This window comes from Numida meleagris, chromosome 2, assembly GCF_002078875.1.
Source record: "Numida meleagris isolate 19003 breed g44 Domestic line chromosome 2, NumMel1.0, whole genome shotgun sequence".
NCBI lineage: Eukaryota > Metazoa > Chordata > Aves > Galliformes > Numididae > Numida > Numida meleagris.
Window position 1 is genome coordinate 30,370,417 of NC_034410.1, and position 25,133 is coordinate 30,395,549.

The 25,133-nt window shown below is 37.4% G+C and overlaps 1 protein-coding gene across 1 annotated transcript; it reads left to right on the forward strand.

The window, feature by feature from the left end:
• SP4 (Sp4 transcription factor) lies at window positions 260–24,159 on the forward strand. The gene is made up of 5 exons (XM_021387122.1): window positions 260–641; window positions 1,113–2,670; window positions 20,350–20,578; window positions 20,799–20,998; window positions 22,059–24,159. The coding sequence occupies exons 1-5, from the start codon at window positions 561–563 to the stop codon at window positions 22,304–22,306; spliced, it is 2,316 nt and encodes a 771-aa protein (XP_021242797.1). The 5' UTR covers window positions 260–560; the 3' UTR covers window positions 22,307–24,159.

Sequence of the window (25,133 nt, forward strand, 5' to 3'; positions counted from 1 at the left end):
GCCCTCCCGCGTCCCCCCGTTTCTTCCCCGGGTCCCCGCGCTCACCCCGCCCTTCCTCCCGCGCCCCCTTTCTTCTCCTCCTCCCGCCGTGCCCCTCCGCCGTGCCGCCCTCCTCCGTTCCCCCTTTCTTTGCAGCCCTCCCTCCCGTGCACATCCCTCCCTCCTTCATTTCTCTTTGCCTCCCTCCTTCCCTCCCATGCACAACCCTCCTCCTGCCCCCTGAAGCATCGACGGCCACTGAGTGGCCGTCGATGCTTCAGGGGGCAGGAGGAGGAGGAGGGTTGTGGGTGGTTTTCTCCTGCTGTCTCCGGGAGAGGAAACCAAACCTCCCCTTTCTGGGTGTTAACTCTCCAGCCCCCATGGGTTGGGTTTCAAACCACGTTTCTCAGGACTCGGTTCTTTTGTAATAATGGTTTGCGCTGTTGTTTTTACGGAGAGATACGGGCGAGAAGCTGGGAACCAAAAAGGATACGCTTGTAGGTTTTGTTATTGTATAAATGAAGGTGAATAATTAACCTGTTACACTTGATATTTTTGCAGATCAAAAGAAGGAGGAAACTATGCCCACAGAGGGAGAGAAATCTCCCGAGGCAGAGAATAACAACAATAATAATAAAAAAGGGAAAACTGGAGGCTCACAGGTAAAGCACGCACTCCCAAATTGGGAAGTGCACAAACTATTAGCATTTAAAATGAAGTGTTCAGCTAACAGCCTTCCCCGCTGAGGGCATCTTTCTTTGGATTGGGTGAAACCTAGCTGTTGGAGTGCAGTATTTTTACTGTCTGGACATGCTTTTTGACTGCGGTATACAGCGATCAGCTGCTTTCCATGTAATAGAGCTTCTTTTAAAATTTGCCCTTATTTTAGGAAAAAAAGACTGGATTGAGCAAGCGGTTGAGGTCCTGGTTGTCGCATACTCATTGATAACTGTTGGCTTGTACTTAAAGATTATTTGCAGAAACGTATACTTCCTTATTCAGAGCTGTATCATTGGTCTCTATGCAGAAGCATGCTTTTGTCTGCTTCCTGTGTGAATCTTGATGCTTACTTCTGATGGTTAATGCTCGTGCTCTTCTCCTGAATCTGTTCTGTTTTCTCTCTTTCTGGGTAGGATTCTCAGCCTTCACCTCTCGCTTTGCTAGCAGCCACTTGCAGCAAAATAGGAACTCCTGGTGAGAATCAAGCAACTGGACAGCAGCAAATTATTATAGATCCAAATCAAGGTTTGGTGCAGCTTCAAAATCAGCCACAACAGTTAGAATTAGTAACAACTCAGCTTGCTGGAAACTCTTGGCAGCTTGTTGCTGCGTCTCCTTCTGCTTCAAAGGACAATAATGTTGCTCAACAGGGATCTTCCGTTGCCTCAAGCGCACCAAGTCCCTCCAGCAGTAACAATGGAAGTGCATCTCCTACAAAAACCAAATCAGGCAATTCTTCTGCAACAACCCCTGGACAATTTCAAGTCATTCAAGTACAAAATCCAAGCGGTAGCGTCCAATATCAAGTGATACCACAGATTCAGACAACAGAAGGTCAACAAATTCAAATTAATCCTGCAAATGCTTCTGGTCTACAAGATATGCAGGGTCAAATTCAGCTTATTCCTGCGGGAAATAATCAAGCTATCCTCACAGCTGCAAATAGGACAGCTTCGGGGAATATTATTGCTCAAAACCTAGCAAATCAGACGGTCCCAGTCCAAATCAGGCCTGGCGTCTCTATACCCCTGCAATTGCAAACCATTCCTGGTACTCAGGCACAGGTTGTAACAACTTTACCTATAAACATTGGTGGAGTAACCCTAGCATTGCCTGTGATAAACAACATGGCAGCTGGAGGAAGTTCAGGTCAAGCTGGCCAGTCCACAGAGGGTGGGGTTTCCAATGGAAGTCAGCTGGCATCTACACCGGTCACTTCTGCCTCTGTTAGCTCAATGCCAGACTCTCCTTCTTCATCGTCCACTTCTACGACCACTGCTTCAACGTCTCTAACTAGCAGTGATACCTTAGTAAGCTCTGCAGAAACAGGCCAGTACACAAGCACAGCAGGCAGCAGTTCAGAGCAGCCAACGGAAGAATCTCAAACAACTGCAACGGACTCTGAAGCCCAAAGCTCCAGTCAGCTTCAGTCAAATGGATTACAGAATGTTCAGGATCAGTCAGGTTCCCTTCAGCAGGTACAGATTGTAGGTCAACCTATTCTACAGCAGATACAGATCCAGCAGCCTCAGCAGCAAATTTTACAGGCCATTCCTCCACAGTCATTTCAGCTCCAGTCAGGGCAAACTATACAGACCATTCAGCAGCAGTCTTTGCAGAATGTTCAGCTGCAGGCAGTAAGTCCAACTCAGGTGCTCATCCGGGCTCCAACTTTAACACCATCAGGGCAGATCAGTTGGCAGACTGTACAGGTCCAGAATCTGCAGAGCCTTTCAAATCTTCAAGTTCAGAACGCTGGGTTACCCCAACAACTCACCATTACCCCTGTGTCTTCAAGTGGTGGCACAACCATTGCCCAGATTGCACCGGTGGCTGTCGCTGGTACTCCAATCACCCTGAATGCCGCCCAGCTTGCTTCAGTACCTAATCTTCAAACAGTAAGTGTTGCCAACCTGGGTGCTGCAGGTGTTCAAGTTCAAGGAGTTCCAGTTACCATTACTAGTGTTGCAGGTGAGTGGTCTGACAAAGTGTTGGATTGTTGTTTAAGTGGTGGGTTTTTTGGTTGGTTCTTTTACAATGGTGAGAATGCTAGACAGTTCTTAATGCTTTCTAAGGCTTTTTTTTTGTAGTAGATTTGAAATCCCTAACTCTGAGAAAGTAATTTATCACTGAGATTCAGATTTTAAAATAGCTAGCACTGCTCCTAAACATTGAGCTAATATTCCACTTTTATCAACTGAAGTAGGACTACTTAAATTTGCTGAGACAGAGAAAAGGATCATTTAAGGATAGTTTGTCAAAAACTTGTTGTCTTTGGGAGGGAATATGAAACTTAATAGATATTATGTGCTTTAAAAAGTTATCAAAAACTAGCAATGCAAAATCTTTTTTCCAGCAATACTACTTTTCTGTACATGGAGGATATAGGATGAGGAAAATGACAGTAATCTTGTGTCATGGCATGTGTTTATTTAGAACTTCATTATATTCTCTACTAATTCCTCAAGTTGTTCCCTCAAAAGTTTGAATTTTGTAAGGAGGTTGAATGAAATGAGGTATGCTTACACGCAGCATTGTTTCAATGACTTATCCTTGTTTTAAAAAAGAAAACAAAAACCTTGTAACTGTACGTTGATACTTGTTGAACTTCTGGAATGTATTCTGAAATACCTATTTGGTTATGGTGGTCTAATCTTGGGGAAGGAGCTATTTAAAATTTTTAGGCTGGAATACAGAACTTATTTCTAAAATACATTCTGCACAAGAGCACTGTAGTGACCCACAGGGACAGCTCTATATGTAAAATTTGCAAACTTTCAACTTAGGGACTCTCTTTGCCAGTTTGTAAACTCCTTACAAGAACTTGATTTTACTTCCTATAAGCAGAAGTCTTCTATTTTATTAGTTTTAATAAACTTTTTTTTTTGTCAGCAACCCAACTACAATCAGTTTTAATATAAAACTGAAAGGAAAAGCTTCTAGTGTCCAGTCTACATGAAAAATGTAGTATCACATTGACTCTAAATCTGTGGGTTTTTTTCATAATCATATGCTAAGATATGAGCAAAGGTAGGGATTGTGCCCTTTAGTTGAAGTACTTCTGAGGAGACTAAACATACGTTGATAATGAGAAATTTGCTGTTGGAAGAATTTTGTCAGCTACGGTGCTCTTCAGTACTTAATGGCATGCTGAAATACTAAGAGTTGGGTTGGAAGCATTAAACTTGATTGACTTAAGGAGTGTTTTAGAAACATTCATCTGGGATATGAAAATTAAAACTTCGACATTGTGTTTGGCTGTAATGCTTCAAAAAGAAATTTCAGCTTGCAGGAGCTGACTGAATTCTACACAATTTTGCAGATTAATTTGCCTTGGAAAATTGTTTTTGATGGGAAGGTGCTGGTTGGCTGATCATACTCAGAAGTAAGAAGGGCTTAGAGGAATGGAAGGCCTGCTTTAGAAGCAGATTTGGGGGTGGCATAGAAGAAATTTTCTTACACGCTCTTAGCTGCTTTTTTTTCTTCTCTGTTTACCAAGCGGTTACAACTGTAGCCATTCAAATAAGGAATTCTAGATACCATCTTACTCAGTTACCTTGTCTGCATCTGTGATTGTGTGTGATGTCTTCTGGAGAATGGATTTGAAGAGCAACTTTCTACATCAGTTGCTCTGAAAGTAATGCCTCCTATTTATTTCCATGGAAACAAACAGATACAAAGAGTACAATAACACTATTCAGTAGAGCAAATTCCAAGCTATAAAACATTAATTTTCAAAATAATCACCACCATTAGCTCTGCATTTCTGCCAGTGATGAACAGGAGCCTGCATACCACCCTTGTAAAAACAATATATGGAAACAGAAGTGACCCACTGTTGCTGTCACCATTGCTGAAATGCACCAACCATGGCCTCACTGTGCTCAATTCTGCTGTTTGGTGTCCATAAATGTTCAGCAAGCATCAATGAATGTCAACGGGTGCCTTTTTTTTTCCGTGGAGGAATGAAGTCCGTACCTTTGCTTCATATGCGCTTCCATTCTGTCAGACTGCCCTGCCACTGCCATCTGTTGCACATCAACAAAATGTAACAATGTCGATGGGAAGGTTCTGTCTCTACGATCACACTTCCAGTATCCACCTCTGATGTCATGGCCCGACATAATAAATAGGGGGCATTATTTTTGGAGCGGCCATTATATATGGTCTGAGATTGACAAGCTTTAAACTCAAAGAAGGCAGGTTTAGGTTAGATGTTAGGAGGGAATTTGTTTCTCAGAGAGTAGTGAGGCACTGTAACAGGCTGCCCAGAGAAACTATGGAGGTGTTCAAGGCCATGCTGGATGTGCCCTGGACAGCCTGATCCTGGAGGGTGGCAACCCTGCCCACAGCAGGGGGGTTGGAACTAGGTGATCTTCAAAGTCCCTTCCAACCCAAGCCATTTTATGATTCATTTTATCCTGTGGTGATTTAGATTTGTTACTGAGGATGAAGGAGGGAGAATGAATCAGAAGTGTGATCCTAGAGAAGTAAAGCCTTAGTCATACGGCGTTTGTGTGTTAACTAAACTTAAACTGTATGACCATTGAATTCCCCTCCAACCCAGGTAAGCTACTTCTGTAGCCCTTTTATACCCGCAGCTGTGAATCTGCCAATCTTTCCTCCTTGTTTGAGGTTCTATTTCTTGTTCCCAAGAACTGAGGTTCTAATAAAGAACTCTGAGAATGTGAGAGTTAAGTTATAATTTCCTTCTTTATTTATCTCCACTCACCTGTGAAACTTCCTGATTACCATTCCTGGAGCAAAGCAATGTGGAAAGGAGAGCGAAGAGCATGATGTGCAGCACAATCTGTTTTACTGCTATATTAAGTATTCAAGAAAGGAATGGTTACGAAGTAGAAAATTAAGTACTATGCCTGTGTTTGTCAAGTCACCGTAAAACAAACCTTTAGCAGAGATAAATCCACTCAGATCAATTAACTCTAGTTAACGTCTTCTTAATATCAGGCTTGGTACTAAGGCTTTGCAGTTAGAACTAAGGGCAAAAAGGTTTCTTTGCTTTTTGAAGAAAAGGGAGGTTATTGGCTGCCTCTGAGGAAGTACGGAAGACGGAATTGGAGCTAGAAACTGTCCAAACCAATGAACTGAGGCAGTCAGAGCCTTAGTCTTTCTCTTGAAGTAGGCCTCTATCTGAGCAAAAGAAAGAAAAAAGGCCGTGATTATCCAAGCAGATCTCCAGCCACTACCAAGTTCTCTTTAGCAGAGAAAGAAAAAGTACTCTAGAAATTTCTTTTGCCACGCTCCTCATTTTAATAGCCAGATTCTCAAATAATTCTTTAAAGTGCTAGTGATGCTACCTGCTTGCGAGGGAAGCCATCTGAATTGCCTCTAACTGCTTGGATGGCAGGAGATTTTACATAAGCCTATGAATATAGGATCCTCTATTCTGCACTGGTGAGACCTCACCTGGAGTACTGCATCCATATGTGGAGTCCTCAGTACAGGAAAGACATGGACCTGTTGGAGTGTGTCCACAGGAGTGCCACAAAAATAATTCAAGGGGTGGAACACCTCTCCTATGAGGACAGGGTGAGAGAGCTGAGGCTGTTCAGCCTGGAGAAGAAAAAGCTCTGAGGTGACCTGACTAAAGCCTGTTAGTATCTAAAGGGAGGCTATGAGAAGGAAGGGAGCAAGGTTTTCAGCAGGGTCTGTTGTGATAGGATGAAGGGGAATGGTTTCAAACTAAAAGAGAGGAGATTTAGATTGGTTATAAGAAAAAGGCTTTTAATGATAAGAGTAGTAAAGCGCTGGAACAGAGAGGTGATGGGTGCCCCATCCGTGGAGACATTCAGGGTCAGGCTGGACGAGGCACTGAGCAATATGATCTAGCTGTAGGTGTCTCTGTTCATTGGACTAGATGACCTTTAAAGGTCCCTTCCAACTCAGATGATTCTATGATTCTATAAACATGCTGAAGTTTAAACTTTGCTTGCCAATTTTAAAGAATAAGCTGTCTTGTTTGGGGCTGTTAGCTTCCTCAGATTCACTTTTTTGTTGTTGCTTTGTATTTTTAGTTTGAAGTTTTTGCTATTGTTATTACAAAAAGTCTTATGAAAATAAACTGTTCAGTTAACATCTGCGGACTGATATTTCCATTCTCTTTCCTGCAGTACCTGAGCTTGTCAATGTCAACTCTTTTGTACGTTAATTGAACTCTCCAGAAGTGGATCACTTGCTACAAATGAGTAGTGAAAGTAGGTGTTAGAAATGAGCAGTATGGAGAATGTCCAGAAAGTGTCAGGAAAGAGATTGTGAAGAATTCAACCCATCCATTGATTCAGGTGCTCTAGGTTTGGTAGGAAGAAAAAAAACAAGAAGTTTCTCTGTCCTTTAAGGAAACCAAACTGATCCAACCAGCTGAGTTTCAGGGGATAATAATAAAACAACAATAAGTATGTGTCTGAAGTAACTGTTCTTTTATTTGTGCCATATTTCTGTTCCTTAAACACTGTTTTTCCGAATTATTTTTACAAAAGGGTAATTTAGGTACCTTTCCTTATTTTTTGAATAATAAATGAAACAATAAAGCATTGCAACTCTAAGTAATTCATTGTAAATAGCAAACTTAGCTTAAAATTATTATGGAAATGTTAAGCTATAGAGCTATGTTTGGAAAACCTAATTAGACATTGTGAGGTGTTATTTTTTTTTAACATTCTAAATTGTAATAGAGACAAATCTCAGGAGGGGAAGAAAAGATGTTCAAGTGAAAGCTTTATTTTGGTTACTTTCTATAACATTTGTTACTGTTTCCTGTCTCAAGATGTGTAGGCTCTATTGTAAACCAAGGAAGATGAATAAATCTGTGGTGTCTTTTGTTTGTTTTTAAGTTAAAAGCTCAAGCACGTTGCTTTTGGTAGCTTTTGAACTGTACGTCAAAAAGCAAGGCAAAAGCAAAGGAGTTCTCATCTTTTTACTTTCACCTCAAGTGAATATTCATTCAGTGTCAGTGCTGAAGAGGAAAGTCACTTTTAGCTGTGAGGTTGACTCGGTGCTGGTGCCCACAGAAGTTGTGGTGTCTCCATCCAGGGAGATCTTCAAAACCCATGGTCCTTGGCAGCCAGCTGTAAAGTGGCCTTGCTTGAGTGAGCGGGGACGTTGTACCAAATGACTTTCAGAAGTAACTTCCTGTCTACACCACCCTGGGATTCAGTGAAGTTTTACAGAAAAAAAGTGTAGAAAGTGTCAGTCAAAAGAAGAATTAGAAATAGAGGGGGGCAAGGGGAGGAAGCCGGATGAGGAAGATACAGGAACTAAGTATTTGAGCTTTAAAACAAGGACTGTAAACAATGTTTATTTAAGAGTTAATCAAACCTAAATGCAACTGTGTTTACTTGAACATGCAGGGATCTATAAACACCTTCCTTGCTATGAGATTAGTAGCAGTCATAGCCTTTAAGCAAGCTAGTTCTGTACAAAATAAACTGCATTTTTCTGTTGTGTATGAGTTTGTGTTGTGTTATGCATGATTCCCTGTGGAATGGGAAGTCTGTGGTGTTAATTGGAAGTTAAATAGATGGTGACTTCCGGAATTTGTCCTAAATAAGCTTGGGTTCAAGCAGATAATAGAGAATTCTCCTGCCTTTTTTCAAAGCTTCTGCTGTGATAGGTATAGATGCAAGATCAAAAGATTCTCCCCACCTCTTAAAATAAGGTAGCCTTTGCCTTCTTAAAGCTTATTTTCAATTCCTTTTATTTGCCCAAATGTGTTAATTGACGAAAGTGATTTGTTTTAGTACTAGATGGTTCTAAGAATAATAGTTCATAAAGCCATTTCCTTTTGGTGAGCTAATTTACTTTATCCCTCAACACGTTGATCTTGAAGTGTATTTGTACTGACGCTAGCATGGAATGTGAATATTTGTGGGTGCTGATGAACATGGGTGAAATAAAACATCCAGTTTTATGAAGACCAGTTATACTGTAAGCAAGTGGTGACTATTCATGTTTTGCCTGTAAGGGTTTTGTGTTCTGTCTGTTCTTATACTGGGGCCTTCAGAAGAGTTCTCAAGCTTCTTTTGAGCTTGTTCATTGTTTTCGCTGGCAGCAGGAATATATGGATCCTTTCCTACTCCTGTAAACAATGGCTTTATGGAATAATTCAGTTTCTTTTGAAAGGAAAAAAGAGTTGATCAAAATTGCATCTATCTTAATTACATTTCTTGAAACAATTTTGTTATATGATGTTTAGCTCTTCTTACTAAGTTGTTTTTGTTTTAAAACTACTGAAAATTTAACATATTTTACAAGCATCTAGCCCTAGCTTTGTTAGTTGCTTTAAGCAAGAGTCTCCAGATCCCACCACCTTGCAACTTAAGTGCAAGTCATTTTAAGATGAGCGGTGGCATCAGGCATGGCCTGAATTATGGGAAATTGGTAGTTCATCCATCAGAGCAAAATGGAGGAATGACTTGTGTTCAGTGGAAAGGTTTGCAACCTGGCAGTACTGCAACTGGGGAGTTTTAAGAGGGTTCTATAGGGATGTGCCATGGATTCTAAAGCAGTTGCTAATGACAATATAAGTCCAATACCAGGTGTTCTCACTAGAGCACTTGAAAAAATGTCATGAGCCTCATCCTTTGCTTTCATACTCTGTAGTAATGTGAGTTTCTAAGGCTTTTTTTTCCCCGTTCTTCTTGACCAACTACTTTCATTCTGCTACTGTTAATAGTTACACAATTTGCCAGCATCTTCGTTCTCATCCTGTCTTGTATTTCTCAGATTTGTCTGCATCCATCTTGTGCTTGTCTTCCCTTTGCTTCTTTATTGACTCTTCTTGTGTGAGTCACTAATTCTGACTTGCTGTTCAGAAACAGAGGAGGTTGTTTACATGTTATTACCATTCTGGTTCAGACTTTGCAAAAGAGTTTAAAGGATTTAGTAAAACGTTTCAAATAGGAAAAAAGGTAGTATATAAGATTAAATGCATGTAACTTTATGACTGTGAGTCAAAAATGTTTCTAATTAAATATTTAGTTTCTCATCAAGTCTGATGTTGATTACATACAAAAGTAATCACTTTTCCTATATACTCTTCCCACACTTCAGTGATTTTCAGCTAAGGTCTTCATGAGCCAGAAGTGCTACTTGGTATACTTAATCTTTGATGGATTATTTTTCTTCCATGAACTTACCCTTTTTTTTTTTTGAGTCAATGTAAATTTTTTACATGTTCACGGCTTGTCTGCAATTAATGCAGTGATTTAATTGTTGTGTAAAGCACCTTTTATGTACTGTTCTCAAACTCTTCTGTTATGAGAAATTAAGTGATACTTTGTACTACTCACAATCTTTTGTGATCTCTTTCATTTATGTTATTTCCCTTTCTTGGTAAGGAGTTTAGCCTAAAGTCCTCGAATATTAAATTTATTTCATTAAATGAAATTACATTTTCATGACAACGTAATCAGTGGGTATCCTTGCGCATATTAGCGAGACAGTGAGTGTATGTAGTCCTAAGTTAGTGAGTTGTGTAGCTAAGCAAGAAGGGGTAGCCACGAGCAGTGACAAGGTGAAAAGGGTTTAAAATAGCCACAGTGTATAGAAGCAAACTGGCATATGTAATTACCCAGTGTGAAAATCAAAGGAGCTAATGGATGGTGATTGCATGAGGTTGTTTGAACAACATCCAGTGCTTCTCTGGATGCTCACTGGGAAGCAAGCTGTGGCAAACATGTTGAAAGAAACGCAACTGCAAAGCTGTGGAATCTGCAGTAAAACAGATAAGTACAAAGAACTGAGCTGTTTTCTACAAAGGCAGAAAAAATGCAGGAGTTCTGCTTAGCTTTTGCAATTTTTTAATGCTACTTGGCTCTGGGGATGTAGTTGGGAAGAGTAATGAAATCTAGTGTACTTTTTCCAATGTCATGACAGGTCTGTTCTCAGATTGCTTTCAGCTGAGAACTGTTGCAGAACCGCAGTGTTCTAAATGTTCTAGTACTGGTGTTCTTTTCAAATGCTTCAGGGTAATTACAAGCATTTAGTCTTCTAATGGCAAAATTGCTTTGTTGTTTTTTCTTAAACTGAAATTCTGAATAGTGGTAGAAGGAGTTTAACAATGCTGGTGACAGCAAATGTTTAAGTAGGCAATGGTAGTTTAAAAATAAAGTTATTGATATTTTGTTCTGAACTTTATGCATGAGAGCACAATCTTCCTATTCAGCTAAATGGAGAATAATCTAGTACAAATGCCTCAGTAAAAGAACACTTTTGCCTTATTTGTGAGTAGCAAGGTGTAACTCCATTGCTGCTTCCAGGGAAAGCGGGAAGGGGAATTATTTAAAATACTTGCTTTGCTCATAATTGCAAGGTGAAACAAGTTTCTAATGAGCTATCTCTATGCTATCATCTTGTAGAATTTGATGCAAGTTCTTAAGCTTTTCAAAGAAGAGTGTTATTAAAACTATTTCCCTATTTTATGTTCTTACAAAAGTGTTTCAACGATACAGGTTATTTCTAAGAATATCAGTTCTTGCCCTTACCTCTCTTGCACCCTGTTGTCAGAAACCAGAACATACAGAGTAAGAAATGAATTAACTGAATTTTCTTGTTCAGAAGATGTCAAGTAAGCACACAATTATGTGAATACTGCACATCTTTGTCAGATTGTTATTGTTTAATCCATTTTGTTTTAAAACATGCTTGAACCCATATTAAGCCAACCTACTTGTTCATCTGTAACAGCCATGTAAAGCAGAGAGGAAAAAAAAGGGAGAAAAGATTATACTCAATATCTGATTTTAATAATAGCTTCCTCAGTGTAATGTGCATTGTTACGAAGTTGTGAAGTGCTTAGCTTCACAAGATTCTCATAGTGGTAGATGTGAGAAATCAGTTCTTATTGTTTCCCTATATTGAAAATGTTGAATGTTAATGATGATTACTTAAAATCTAACTATATTATGTCATGGGGCAACAAGTTCCAACGCAGAATGTTAATTTCAAGTATAAACAATATTATTGTGGAAAAACAACTAAACATTTCAATTTTCAGTAATTTTAATGGATACATTTAGTTAATAAAAGTTGTTTTATTAATATGCTATAGCATAGTTGTCAGAACTGCATATGAAATGTCATTTTTATGATTGTTTTGCTCTTCTCGTGAAACTTTCACCAGAACAAAAGATCTGGACATCCACAATCTTTTGCTGAAACAGGATTGCAGCATCTTCTTAAGATAGTTTGGGGTATGATTGAATGGGTTTTCTTAAGAATGGAGTTAGGTGTGATGTTTGTTACTCCAGATAGTGGCTATCAGTCCCATACCTTGATCAGCCAGTCATTGGTAAGCTGTAGTTTACCCAGCACCAGTTATTAGTCTTGATAGATTGGAGACTAAGTATCATTCTTTTATAAAAAAGAAAATGACCAGTTAATATCCTCTAGCGGAAAACAACTTGGCATACATGTTAGCTACTACTCTGACTTTCTTTAATTAATTGAATGGTTTCAAGTGATGATGTGAGCAGTTTTCCCTTGAACAAAATACTGAACACTAAAAGATACGGGCCTTTGTTGACTTGTTTCCTTGGCTTTGGAAGAAACTCTGTGTAAAAAGATCAAGCTCTTCAATTTGTTCTGTGTCAGAAAGAAAGAGCAAGTAAGATGCACTTCTAGAGGGGTAACAATGTTACAGAAGTACTGGCTGAACTTTCAAAGACTTCTGTCATAGAGATTTACACGGCTCTTAAGATGTAGTTCTCTTGGTCCTTGCCTGATAAAGGTAAAAGATGACAGTCTAAGTAAACAAATTGGTCTTCATTGCCAACATTTTTTTTATTCTGAACAAATTATCAAATGCTGTCTGAGTTAGCCTAGTTTTAAAGTCAGCTAACTTCATTTCTGTTGAAAGGATTTTCCACTTTCCATGTATGTACCTGTTTACTAATGCCTCTTGTGTGCAGAGGCACACTTATTTTTATCTTGATCAATATAAAGATAGCATGACATGTGACCAAAATGTTTACTTCAAGGACATTTATGGACTTTCTAGTCTAGTATGGACATGAAAACATAAAATATGTTAACTAGCTAAACTATCGTTAAAAGAAAAAAAAACAAGAAACCAAAAAAACTCACAACCAAACGAACAGAAAGGACAGGATACTGAAACCTTAGCTGGTTTTTTGTTTTGCTTTTGTTTCTTCTCCTGTCAGCCTCCTTCTGTCCTTTTAAGATTTGGCTATTGCTGTTTGCATTATAATATTCAGAAGTGGAACCAAGATGCTAAAAAGAGACTTCTGAGAAATTCAGAAAACATTATTTTGATTTCCATATGGCAGAATTGTGTAGGATGTGTACGTAACTTCTTTATTGTTACAGTTAGGCAGGTATTGAGCTCTTCTAGTCAGATTGTAGGGACTATCAGCAAACTTCTTTTTTGCCCACTTGCCATTCATTTCGTAGGTAAAGGTGAAGAGATGCGAGAAAGAACTATGACAAGTTCTTTTGTGGCTATAAGCTGTAGAATAACTTGGGAGTTGGGATGCAGTGGTGGAATAGAGCAAGATGTTCACGAAAAGAAAACTTTAAGGCATTTCTTGCATCTACAGTTAGTTTCCATGCAGTGTGCCTGACATTGTGCAGCACTGTTGGTAGTTGGATTTTCAGTTGTCTGTCTGCTCTGAGGTTTAATACACAGGGAACTACTAGTTTCCATCTCCAGAGAAATGTTCTCAAACCCTTATTCTAAATACACTTTTCTATCTGTCTGTTGGTGTTTTTGTCAATAAAAAGGCAAATAGGTCTTTCTCCTACTTTAGCAGGAAGATAATGAGATATTTTTCTGATTCTAGCTCCTTTACAATTGAGCATGTTTTCTTTCTTGTTGAAGCCTATTGAAATCGCAGCAGCAATCCAGAGTAACCAGAGTTCTTACCTTGCTGAAACCTGTACTTGGTTGCAAAATACCAAGTTTTGTCCAAATGCAGCTCTGTGTTTATTTTCTTACATTGTTTCTGTATAGGTCTTTCTGTGTTGTATTTGATGTAGCTCTTTGCTGTTTAATAGTAATAAAGATGAAATAGGCTTTCAGTTAAATGAAAAAGTAATACCAGCTGAGACTTTTTCTTCTGTTTAAAAATACTGAGGTGACTGCAGGTTGTGCTCATGCACTTGTGAGAAGCATAATAGTTTTTAAGTTATTAAAGTACCTTCAGGAAACTTCTTAAGCATTGTATTGTCTTTGTGTTGCCAATGTAGTGCGGAAATATTGGTGTTAGGTGGGTGGTTAGACTAGATGATCTTGGAGGTCTTTTCCAACCTGGGTGATTCCATGATTCTATGAAGATGATTCTTGCACAGAAGGAAAAACACTTAATATTTTTTAAGGTATTGAAAGCTCACAAACTTCTTTCTTCTGTCCTAATCCTCATACTTTTAAGTGGTATTTTTCACAGAAGCTAAGCTTAATTTGATGCTCATCAGTAATTTTTGAGTACACTATCCTATTTGACATAGGAAGAAAAGTTTCTGAAGTGAAGATAACAAGTTTGTATGAATATTGTCCAAGCTGGCAACAGGCAAAAGATAGAAACTTGTTGCATAGTCCCTGTAGGAAGCAGAAAAGAAAGATGTCTATGTGATGCTTCAGTTTGTATTGGAATCTGTTTCTGCTTGTGTGACATCTGACTACATTGTACTGTGACAGGCCTACGTTTCTTGAAATAGTTGGTTGGATCCAATTCCTTTTTCTGCCCCGAACTGCTCTTCTCTGAGCATGTGGGTCCCTTGCATCAACCCTTGTGCAGTTTCTCTTCTGGGAAATGTTTCCCATCATGTATTGTTTCTTTATCAAACCTTCATAAATTACTTCTTTGAGGCAAAAGATGAGACAGCATTGTCTGCATACTGTTTAACACCAAATGACGTTGTCTTCTGTGTCAATGCTGAAAGTCACTGTTGTCTTACTGTTACTGTTTAATTTATTAATTTATTGAGTCACCGTCTCACATGTTTAATTTCAAGACATGATTTTCATTTCATTCTTCAGCATAAAACCTTTCTGGTAGGCAATGTTGGAAAAAAAGATTTTTAACTGTAAAATATTGCACAGACCGCAGTTGGGATGTGCAGGGGAGAAGAGGAAATGAGACCTCTTTCCCCCACTGCTTTGTCTCGGCAACTTTTTTAAAGGATGAGTGGATGAGTTGATGTGTCAGCTCCAAAGCAGCCTGTCTTTAACTTTTTGTTGTCCTGTAGTAATATGCATTGAGTTATAAATGTCACTTGGCAATCTTCATTTCTAGACTATGCAGTTAAACAGTGTTTTGTTTTGTTGGTTTTTTTTTTTTTTTTGTAACAGTAATCAGTCTGACTCTGGCTACATTTTGCTAAGCATTTCTCAGATTTTGCAGTAAGGTTCATGTTGCTGTCATTAATGCTGCCATCTCCTTAACTGCAGAATACTAACTGGCTGCACAGCAGCAGCAGGAACTCTATGCAAATTGTTCTGGGGAACTGAGTACCAGAAACTAGAAGTCCCCTTAGTCTTAAATTTCTCTTCCTTCCAAGATCCGTTTTCTTCTGCGGATCATCAAAGTTACAGCTTTTTCCCTTTCTATCCTACTTGTCTCAAAGAATAGTTTGTCATGCTTACTACTGCAGGTGAGCAAGAGCAGTGATAGGAATGTGTGTGCAATGTGTAATAAAGGGAAATATGTCTTGACTTTTGATGAATGACCAAGCCTAGTGGCAATGATCTTCAGTTGTAAATCACCCTGTAGAAATCATTTCTTAGATAGCATGCATTAGCTTTCTTTGTCTTCCAAATTGTGTTACATGAGCTCTTATTTTGCAAGTTAGCTTTGAAATCTAACATTGATTTGTATGCTTTTTAATATTTAGCGTTATATGAAGTAATTGAAAATGCTGAATTTTCTTTCATCAATGCATTAGACTTGTATGTGCAGGAAAGTGTATATCAAATGTAACTTAAAATGCAGATTTTTGGAGATTTGGAAAGCTGAATAGGTGATGCTGAAGAAGAAAGAGTATGTGATCCTGTATTTTGTGATACTGAGTATTAACTGCTTAAATGCTTAAGGCTAGTGACTAAAATCATGTAGGTTTTTCTATTTGTGAAGTCTAAAAAATGTCTATGATGTTCTTAATTACATTCAATCATAATCATGTATGTGATATTCTAATGAGTGAGAGACTTACTGCACTTGATTTGCAAAATAAATACTATATCAGGTTGCCTTGTTGTTTTCTTTGACCACAGGACAACATGCAGCGATTACTATCCCAAAGAGATAAAATAAAATGAAGTAGTTGATGTCAGTGTTATTTTATACAGTAGCATACTGTAGAAACATCAAGTTGTGACCTGACAGCATGTACAATAAAGTTCAGTCTTACACAAGTTCGGTAATTTTGTTGATCAAGAATGTTTCACAGTTTCAGAAAATCCCTGTTAAAATCATGGGAATTTTAAGAAAAACAGCCTTCTAAAAGCAAGTATAAATGCGCAGTGACTACTTTGACAACTCATCTGTAACAACGCAGATGAAGTGAAGTGTGACTTTGTTTGTTCCTTTATGTAACAATTTGTTTAGACTTCTTTCTGAAATCTGTGTTGAAACATGAGGGCTCTTTTTGCTGCAAGGCTTGATTATGAATGGTCAAGTACCGTGATATTGAGCCTTGTGGTTTGGAGTACGTCAGAAGGAAATAATGTTAAGTGATTTCATCATTTTAGCAGACTTTTTGAAAGGTTTTTAAATGATATTTTAATGCCCTAGTAGCAAGTCATATAAAGTGACACCGGGTTATTCTGTTCCTGTGTGTATAATAATTATCTCAAGTATCTGTTTTTAGAATCAGCAGGGTTTGTTTTTTTATTTAAAAAAAGCTGATTTATACTTAAGTCATCTATTCAAAACTCCTTCTTATATTTTTTTTTCTAGAAGTTGCATCAATTTCAGTTTTGTAGGCTGCTAACAAACTCACACCAGCAGTTAAGGAACACTTCAAGTGTTGGTTTTTTCCAGTAAACTTGATTTAAAAAAAAAAAAAATCCTCATCTACATTTACCATTATTTTCCAACTTGTAAAGACTTTTTTTCATTAGGATAAGAAGAAAAAAATGCAGCAGTACATTCAGCAAGTTTTAGTTCATTTCATCTGGCTACCTGTACTGATAAGCTCTGGTGCCATTCCATAGTTTGTACTGTGGTGTGTATAAGTTCCATTATATCTCAAGGGACAGTAGAGGCTTTGCTTATTCAGAACCACAGAATCGTAGGGGTTGGAAGGGACCTCTGGAGAGAATACAGTCCAACCCCTCTGCTAAAGCAGATTCCCTAGGTTGCAGTGTTGGGGATTAATAAGCCTGCTCCATGTCTTAACATTGCTGCAGCTTTTACTGTGGCTCATTACCACAAAGACTTTAATATTCTTCTCTAGCAAAGTAGTGCTAATATTTGCCTTCTGTTCTTCGGGTTTAAGTTCTTGAAAATTTCTTCTGTTTCCAGGATGACACTCGTTGTTTTTTGGTCAATCTCATGGTCCCAAGTTACTTTCATTTTAGGTAACTTTTTAAATGTAGTGTATCCTTTTTTATTCCCATACAAATTCCCATACAAATGTTGTAAAAGTCAAAGCCTTTAGTGTTCCATTAGTGGATCCTGGAATGTAGTTTAAAAAAATCAAAACCCTCTACCACTCGAGACTACAGTGATTTCACTTTAAGATCTAGACAAGAGCATGTTCTGTCTGGTTACTTTCGGTGAGTTTTTGTGTGTGTGTGTGTGTGTGTGTGAAATAAAAAAAATTTCAATTCACCTATAGTATACTTATTTTACTGTCAGAGAACAAGAATAAAGAATTTAAAATTTGTTAAATACAAAAGAAAAACAGATGCATTTCTTTCTTTCCTGTGCTACCAGTGTGCTAGCTTGTTTGGATGCTCTTTCAGGAGTTCCAAAAAAAAAAGAAAAGTCCAGGAATTACAATATTGAACTTCTCAGCGGTTTTTGTTTGTTTTTTTTTTTGTTTGTTTGTTTGTTTGGTTGTTTTTTTTGTGGGAATATACATAATTATTGTATAGCTGTGCTTTGTCCAGTTAGTCTTTTGTCTCATAATGCAGAGATTTGCTCATTGAGTACTGTGGTCTGGATCCTTAAATAAGACTATTTGTGTGTGCGGTATTTTGAGTGTTTCAGAGCCTTCTATACTGATCTTAGTAAGTGGAATACAAGGGAGAGAAGTTTGAAACAACTTCATGAGCTTAATCTAAAGAAGAAAATCAACATTTGCATTAGAAAATGTAATAACTTTGTTAAGACCATCTAAAGGGGAGTCATTTCATTGCTGTTTTTAATTTTAATTACTGATTAAGGCTGTAGGGTGTATTGTGTTTTTCAAGGTAGTCCTCACGTGGACCACACAAGTATTCATTGGAGAGCAAGTGGCAAAGATGGGGGAAGGGGCAAGATCAGAAAAGTGTGTTGGCTGTGGTGCTGAATATTATGAAGAGGTATCAGAAGACCCTTGTGTGGTTGCTTGTCTTTTGACTTAGGTTGAAAGTTGGTTGATATCAAATCAGCACAATGTGTATGATTTTTAGAAATGCCAAGCAGGATTTCTCATAAATGCAGATTGAAAGCACACCTGACTGCTGGTGAGAACAGTAACAGAGGCCACAGTACATATCTTTAGCTTTTGTGGTGACCATCACTAGACTGCCATCATTTATAGTGCTGGCCCTGTGGATTAAAGTTTGCATCTTGGGTCTCTTCAACACACTGAGAGCAGTTTGTGCTCTGCAGAAGACTGCAAGTGAAGCCAGTTCTTTCTCTTAATTTATTCACTTTTGGCTAACAGAGAATTACATCTGGTTTCTAACACAAACAGTCACACAAACACATTAAGATAAGTGTTTAGATACAACAAAAACAGTCAGCTTTCTTTGACTTCAGCTATTCAAAGCACTCAGTCAGCACTGCAGCAGCTTAACAGCGTGACAAGGAATTGCCCCTGGACTAGCACTTTGTTTAGAAGCTCTTGCGTCCTGTCATGCCACTGTCAGACACAAGTGCTAGATACTACTATCTGCATTTATGCCTCAGCATTCTCCTTAACCTGTCACATTCTCCCTCAAGGATTTTTGTGAGTGCTCTTCTTCCAACTATTAAATAAATTCATTTCCAATAGATTCCTATTCTGAAAAGAAAGCCTTTATTCTATCTTAGATGTATGGAGGCTCAACACTCAACACTCTGCATCAGATTACAAACTTTATCATTTCTGGGTTTGCCCTTGCTTTCAGAGAACCAAAAGTACACAGTACTTGTTGATATTTGTGACCTGCTTAAAAAATAAGGAATTTGTGTTTACCCATAGATAGGCAAATCAGTTATAAATCTCAGAGTGAAATCAAGAGAGAGAACTGGGGAAGTTTTTTCAGTATTTTCAGTGAAAATAACCTGATACAGATCCAGAAGCAACACAGATTTATTCTATTTCATATAGTGAAATGGAACTGTTGGATGACAGTTAAGTCAATTTGGGAGGCTCTCTGCGTGTTGTCTTCTTTAGTCTTAACTTGTCTGTATGTGTGTGCTGGTGTTTATTTAGCTTATGGACATTATCTTAGAAGTCACATGAATAAAGTAGTTGTTATTCTGTGCTGCATCGTATATGGACTGTCTTGGTAGCTAGACAATTTAAACTTCAGGAAGAAGAACGTTCTTCTCAGTCTTGTCCATGGATGACTTCTGTTACCAATTCCTGAGAAGTAAGTTGGGGTACCCAAATGACTATCTCTGTGTTACATTGCCTCCAAAGGATTTCAAAGTTTTGAGTTAGTGCTTCAGTACTGCAGACTTTCAGGTCTTGGAATACTGTAGTCTGTTTTAAGAATCTTGGCTTGTTGTTACACTCTATCAGTAAGCTGTGTTTCCTCTTATTTTCCATTTGTATGAAGACAATGAAGTTTTGAAAATGGCAGTATATTAATGGGTTTTTGTCCCATTCCTGTTACTGACAGGACTGGAATTCGGTGTTGTCCTACTGCAGCTGGAAGTCATATCTTTTAATTCCATTTAATTCATTCAAACTCATTCAGCAGGCTTCTTAAAAATGTGCTACCTTCTGCAAAACAAAACCAGCTTTGCTGTGCTAACTTGTTCAAGTCTAGTCCTATAACATTTCTTTTTCTCTGAACCAAATAGGAACTTTCGCAATAGTGATTCAATACAGTTTGTAGGAGAAGGAACAGTTCTATATATGTCATAAAGCAACTTTCAAGTTGAGCTAGTTTTAGTTTTCTGAAAGTAGATGTGTTTTTTAAGGCAAACAGATTTAACAATACTCCTTTCTAAGGTTTTGTTTTCGCATCTCAGCTTTTGAGGGGAGAAAAAGAGCACTTGTTAAAGTAGTTCACATTTCTTAATATTGTTCAGTATTTTGTAGCCTTGTACTGTTCTGATAACAAATTATGTTAAACAGGACTGTCTAAGCTAGCAGGTACACCTTCTGGTAGTACTTAAGAAAAATTGCTGGATTTGTTTTGTGGCGTCCCTTAACTTTAAGTGGATTTTCTTTTCTATAAGATATGTGAAGTTTATTTGTGCGCTTACTGAAATGGATAAGAAAATATAGAATTTTTTTCTTATTTTACAGGTCAACAGCAAGGACAGGATGGAGTAAAAGTGCAGCAGGCTACAATAGCTCCTGTTACTGTAGCGGTAGGTGGCATTGCTAATGCAGGGATTGGTGCTGTTAGTCCTGATCAGATAACACAAGTGCAGCTGCAACAAGCTCAACAAGCTTCTGACCAGGAAGTACAACCTGGCAAGAGAACAAGAAGAGTTGCCTGCTCGTGTCCTAATTGCAGAGAGGGAGAAGGAAGGTATGTATAAATGTTATTGATGCATCTTGTCACACTTGAAGTCATTTGGGCTTCAAATTTTCTAATATCGTATACGTTTTTAGTGCTGTCTACTGGAAAGTATGCTTATATATTTCTTTTTATATAAGGGATTGTAACTATCATCATGAAGTAATTTTCTACATCAGTTAGTAATGTTTTGGAATAAAATTATTTACCCATTTATATTTGGTCTTTTTAGAAGTAGCAATGAGCCAGGAAAAAAGAAGCAACATATCTGCCATATTGAAGGATGTGGGAAAGTTTATGGCAAGACATCTCATCTTCGGGCGCATTTGCGCTGGCATACTGGTGAAAGACCATTTATATGCAACTGGGTTTTTTGTGGCAAGAGATTTACAAGGAGTGATGAGTTACAGAGACATAGAAGAACCCACACAGGTTGGTCAGCCCTCTCTGTGTACATAATATCACGTGTGTGAATCATAGCGGCCATGGTTAAGCAGTGATATCAAAGACCTCATTAGGGTCTCTGAAAAATACTTACAAATAAAGTAGGTCAAAATGGAGGTAGACTTCAGTTTTCATCATTGCAAGCTGACCAAGAAATCAAATCAAATGATTTTCTCAAACTGCTCTTCTGTACCTAGCCTAGAAAAAAGATGACATTTTCAATGCAGATAGCTGATATACGTTAGCTAGCACCTAATCAAAATTTGAGGGATTTTCTTGAGCATGTTGGATTGGACATGGACCAGGGTCTTTTCTTCCTCACTTGAATAAGATCAGTCCTTAAGAAACTTGTTCATCTAGTCCGTGTATCAGATTTGGTCTCTTTGGGAAGTTTCCTTGATATTTCAGGTGATGATAATAGAAGCTGTCCTAACAGTTCAGATTAGAAAGGCAGACCTTTTAGAAATTAAGAATGTTATTAGCCTTCATATTTTTAGCCCCCAATAAGGGTTGTTTTTGTGGGTTTTTTTAATCCCTTCAAACTTACAGCTGCAAAAGATTGCACTCAAATAATGATATTCAAACACTGTCAGAACTTGTTAGTATGGTGAATTTTTCTCTCAAGTTTGATTTTATACATTTTTATGAGACAGATTCGTGGAACTCCAGGATTCAAATTTTTGTCCAAATTACATTCACATCATTATAATCTAAATAAAAGTATGTATTTTTTAATGCTATCAAGTAGCATTACTTAGTCTGTCAAATTTATGGAGGATGAGGCAAATTCTGTTGTGATCTGAATTTCAAACTACTCGCTAGGTAATCAGAGCATAGCAAAGGTTTGTTAAGAACGTTTTAATAGTGAAGAGTGGCTTGCCAAAATGTGAAAAGACCTGGGACTCAAGCAAGTAGAGAAGAAAATGTTGTATCCTTTGAAAGATATTTCAAATGTTGAATAGAAAAGGGTCAGGTTGAAATGATCAAACAGAAGTTGTTCTGTGCTGTCTTTCACTAACATTTTGGTTTTGTTCTTCTTTTAAAAAAGGTGAAAAGAGATTTGAGTGCCCAGAATGCTCTAAAAGGTTTATGCGAAGTGACCATCTATCGAAACATGTCAAAACTCATCAGAACAAGAAGGGTGGTGGAACAGCCCTTGCTATTGTTACCTCAGGAGAACTGGACTCTTCAGTTACTGAGGTTCTTGGTTCTCCAAGAATTGTCACTGTTGCTGCCATTTCTCAAGATTCAAACCCAGCAACCCCTAATGTTTCAACCAACATGGAAGAATTCTGAAAGGATAATTTATATGGACGCCTAGTGCTGCACTTAAGTTTACATGCCTTTCAGGATATGGAAGTGGGCTAGTAAAGTGGATTACAGAGAAGGAAATTGTGTTTTCAGTCTTGACTTCTGTAAGTGTTCCAGATTGGAGGGTCAGCATGGGAAGTGTACACTGGTGCAACAAGGCAAAAATTTCAAAAATACAAACAGCGCAAATTGATGTACTGGATAAACAGATGGGGGAATATTATTTCCATACTGTACTTTTTTTAGTTATATGTCTGTATATCATGTAATGATTTTAAATGAACTTTTCCCTTCTATTTTGGCATTGTATGTTAATGTGTTTGTAAAATCAGATAATATCAATGTAAAACAGGGTGGACCGTGACTAGGATTAATATCATTTTATGAAGGTACTTTGTTTTTAATATAAATTTGTAATATTTTCATGATAACATCCTTTTTCCATAAAGCACAGCAAAACTGAATACAGACTGAATGAAAGTGGAACTAGTTTAGGTTTTTGCTCAGTCCACAGAACGTGTTAGTTTATTTTGGCCGTCTTTTCTCAAGTTTTGGAATTACTCTACTAGCAGCTGGATGATACATGCTGTGAAGTGGATCTGAGGTGGACCTCAGGTTTATTTTGACCACTACATTATAGTAGTGCGTATAAACGACAATCAGTGAGTTCTAATTCCTCTCTTTCTTTGGAGAGCTAAGATTATGTAGAATTAGTGTATACAGTAGGAAAAAACGAAACCGTAGAAAGATATTAACGTAAGATGTTACAAAACTAATGATGTCTTTATGTAGGAGGAGGAAGGATTATGGCAACTTTTGGGTCAGTTTTGAGTATTTCATATTTTAAAGTATCAGTGGTCTGTTTCTAACTCATAGGTAACAAATAATAAAAACTCAATATTTAAATGTTTTAATTTTGTTAGAATTCATGGAAATCAATCAGAGAATTGTCTCCGTGAGCATTGTAAATCATTCTCCAGTATCTTCTTTCTGCGATACTAGTTATTTTCTTGTGGTTAATGTGCTGAGTTCTTTATGCTTTGACTTAATAGCCAAAGAGAAGAATTAATTACCACATTTTAACCAAAAAAGGCACAAGTAAACATTTTCTCTCCTTTCCCCTTAATGTTACTGTCTTTATTTTCTCTTCTTTCTTGGGCTGGTAATAAATATCTGTTACCTATCAAATCTTACATTGAGACTCCAACCGCAAAACAGAATGGAGAAAGGGGAATGTAGTTATCACTTCATAACATGGCTTTTGATTTGAAAGGTTTCTTCATATTTTCAGATGAGTCAGTTTAGTAAGAATATAGAGGAAATGGAAAGCAACAGCAATGGAAATCTGCATTTCGTATGTGAAAACTCCCACATATAAAGGGAGGAAAGATGGCCAAATATTTCATTCTCAGGATTTTGAATTATTTCCCATAGTCATAAATGTAACTTTTTACACATATAGTCATTTGGTGATAATTCTCATGACCAGTATTTTTTAAAAAAATTATGCCAAAATATTTTTAATGTAACAAAAGGAAGTACAGTGTAAGAAAGATAAAATTTTTGTTTGTTTTTCCTGCAAATTAAAAAAGGAAGAATGTGTTTGGTAACTGTTGGTTTGAGACACATAACAGATACCCTTTGCATTCTCTCACAAAACATATACTTCTCATCTGAATACTTTATCAATCTTGTGGTGTTTTGTGTATTTTTGAAGCAAGAGGAGTACCAATCGTTGTTTACACTGTGTACACTTTAGGCCAGCCCTTTGTAGCAAAATGTTAAACTGAAGGTATTTATACTTTCAGTTTACGTTAAAAAAAAAAAAAAAAAAAAAATGCTCATCAGAGAATAACTGAATGCCTCACGTTAAAAAAAAAAAAAAAAAAAAAAGCTTTGAGATTAAAGAAAAACAATTTTACACTGTGGTTATGAATTTCAAGTTTCTTAAAGCTTTTGTAGACTTGTAACAGTCTTTAAATTTTAGTTGGGTTTTGTACATTTTTTTGTATATTTTATTTAAAATACTCTTAACTGATGTATCTGGACTTAAAACATCAGACTCAACTAGATGTTACATTTAATACAGATGAACATTAGGTAGTATTAACTGTTAATTTTATTATATAGGAAATGAAATGTCAAATATATATTTTATCATTATGCTTCACAATCAGTGCTATACATTTCTTTATGCAAAGAAAAGCTTTCCTAATGTTATTACCATGTTTCCTAGAGATTAACGATTTTTGTAAGCTGAAGTTACGACCGTTGTGCACAACCATTTCATATTTAATTTTTTCGAGCATACTCACGTATGCAGATAGGAAACTGAAGTCCTCTTTAATTGACAATGAATCTCTAATATAGATGTATCAAAATCTAAATCTAGTTGGCTTCCAGGCATCTAAAGTACGTTAACTTGTGTTAGCAGGTGCACATTTTACCACTGGAATTAGAAACATTTTGACGGTCTGTTCTGCAAAGCATTCTGAATCCACTTTTCTGTCTTAAAAGGATCGTAAATTTCAATGTCCTTTATTTGACTCGGTGGGATATAGCTGTTGTAAGTAATAGGGCACAGATGTGCAGTTGTATCTTGTTTAATGGCATTTCACTGTTCATTCCCTTTGCCACCGTTAAAAAATTTTGCTTTATTGTAATTATCAGTGCAAAGTGTATTTACCATGGTAGAACTCCGGTGTTAGAATAGTTTTTTTCTTACAATATAATTTCTTTGGTTAGATTTGTGTATGTGTTGCCGATTACATTAGAAATTGGTGTTAAGTCATTATTTATCACATTCTTTCAT

Bases quoted from the DNA above. Each gene is read 5' to 3' on its own strand.
- SP4 (XM_021387122.1), top strand. From the start codon at position 561: ATGCCCACAGAGGGAGAGAAATCTCCCGAGGCAGAGAATAACAACAAT. The intron at 642-1,112 runs GTAAAGCACGCA...CTTTCTGGGTAG, and splicing joins GGAAAACTGGAGGCTCACAG to GATTCTCAGCCTTCACCTCT. The intron at 20,579-20,798 runs GTATGTATAAAT...TGGTCTTTTTAG, and splicing joins TGCAGAGAGGGAGAAGGAAG to AAGTAGCAATGAGCCAGGAA.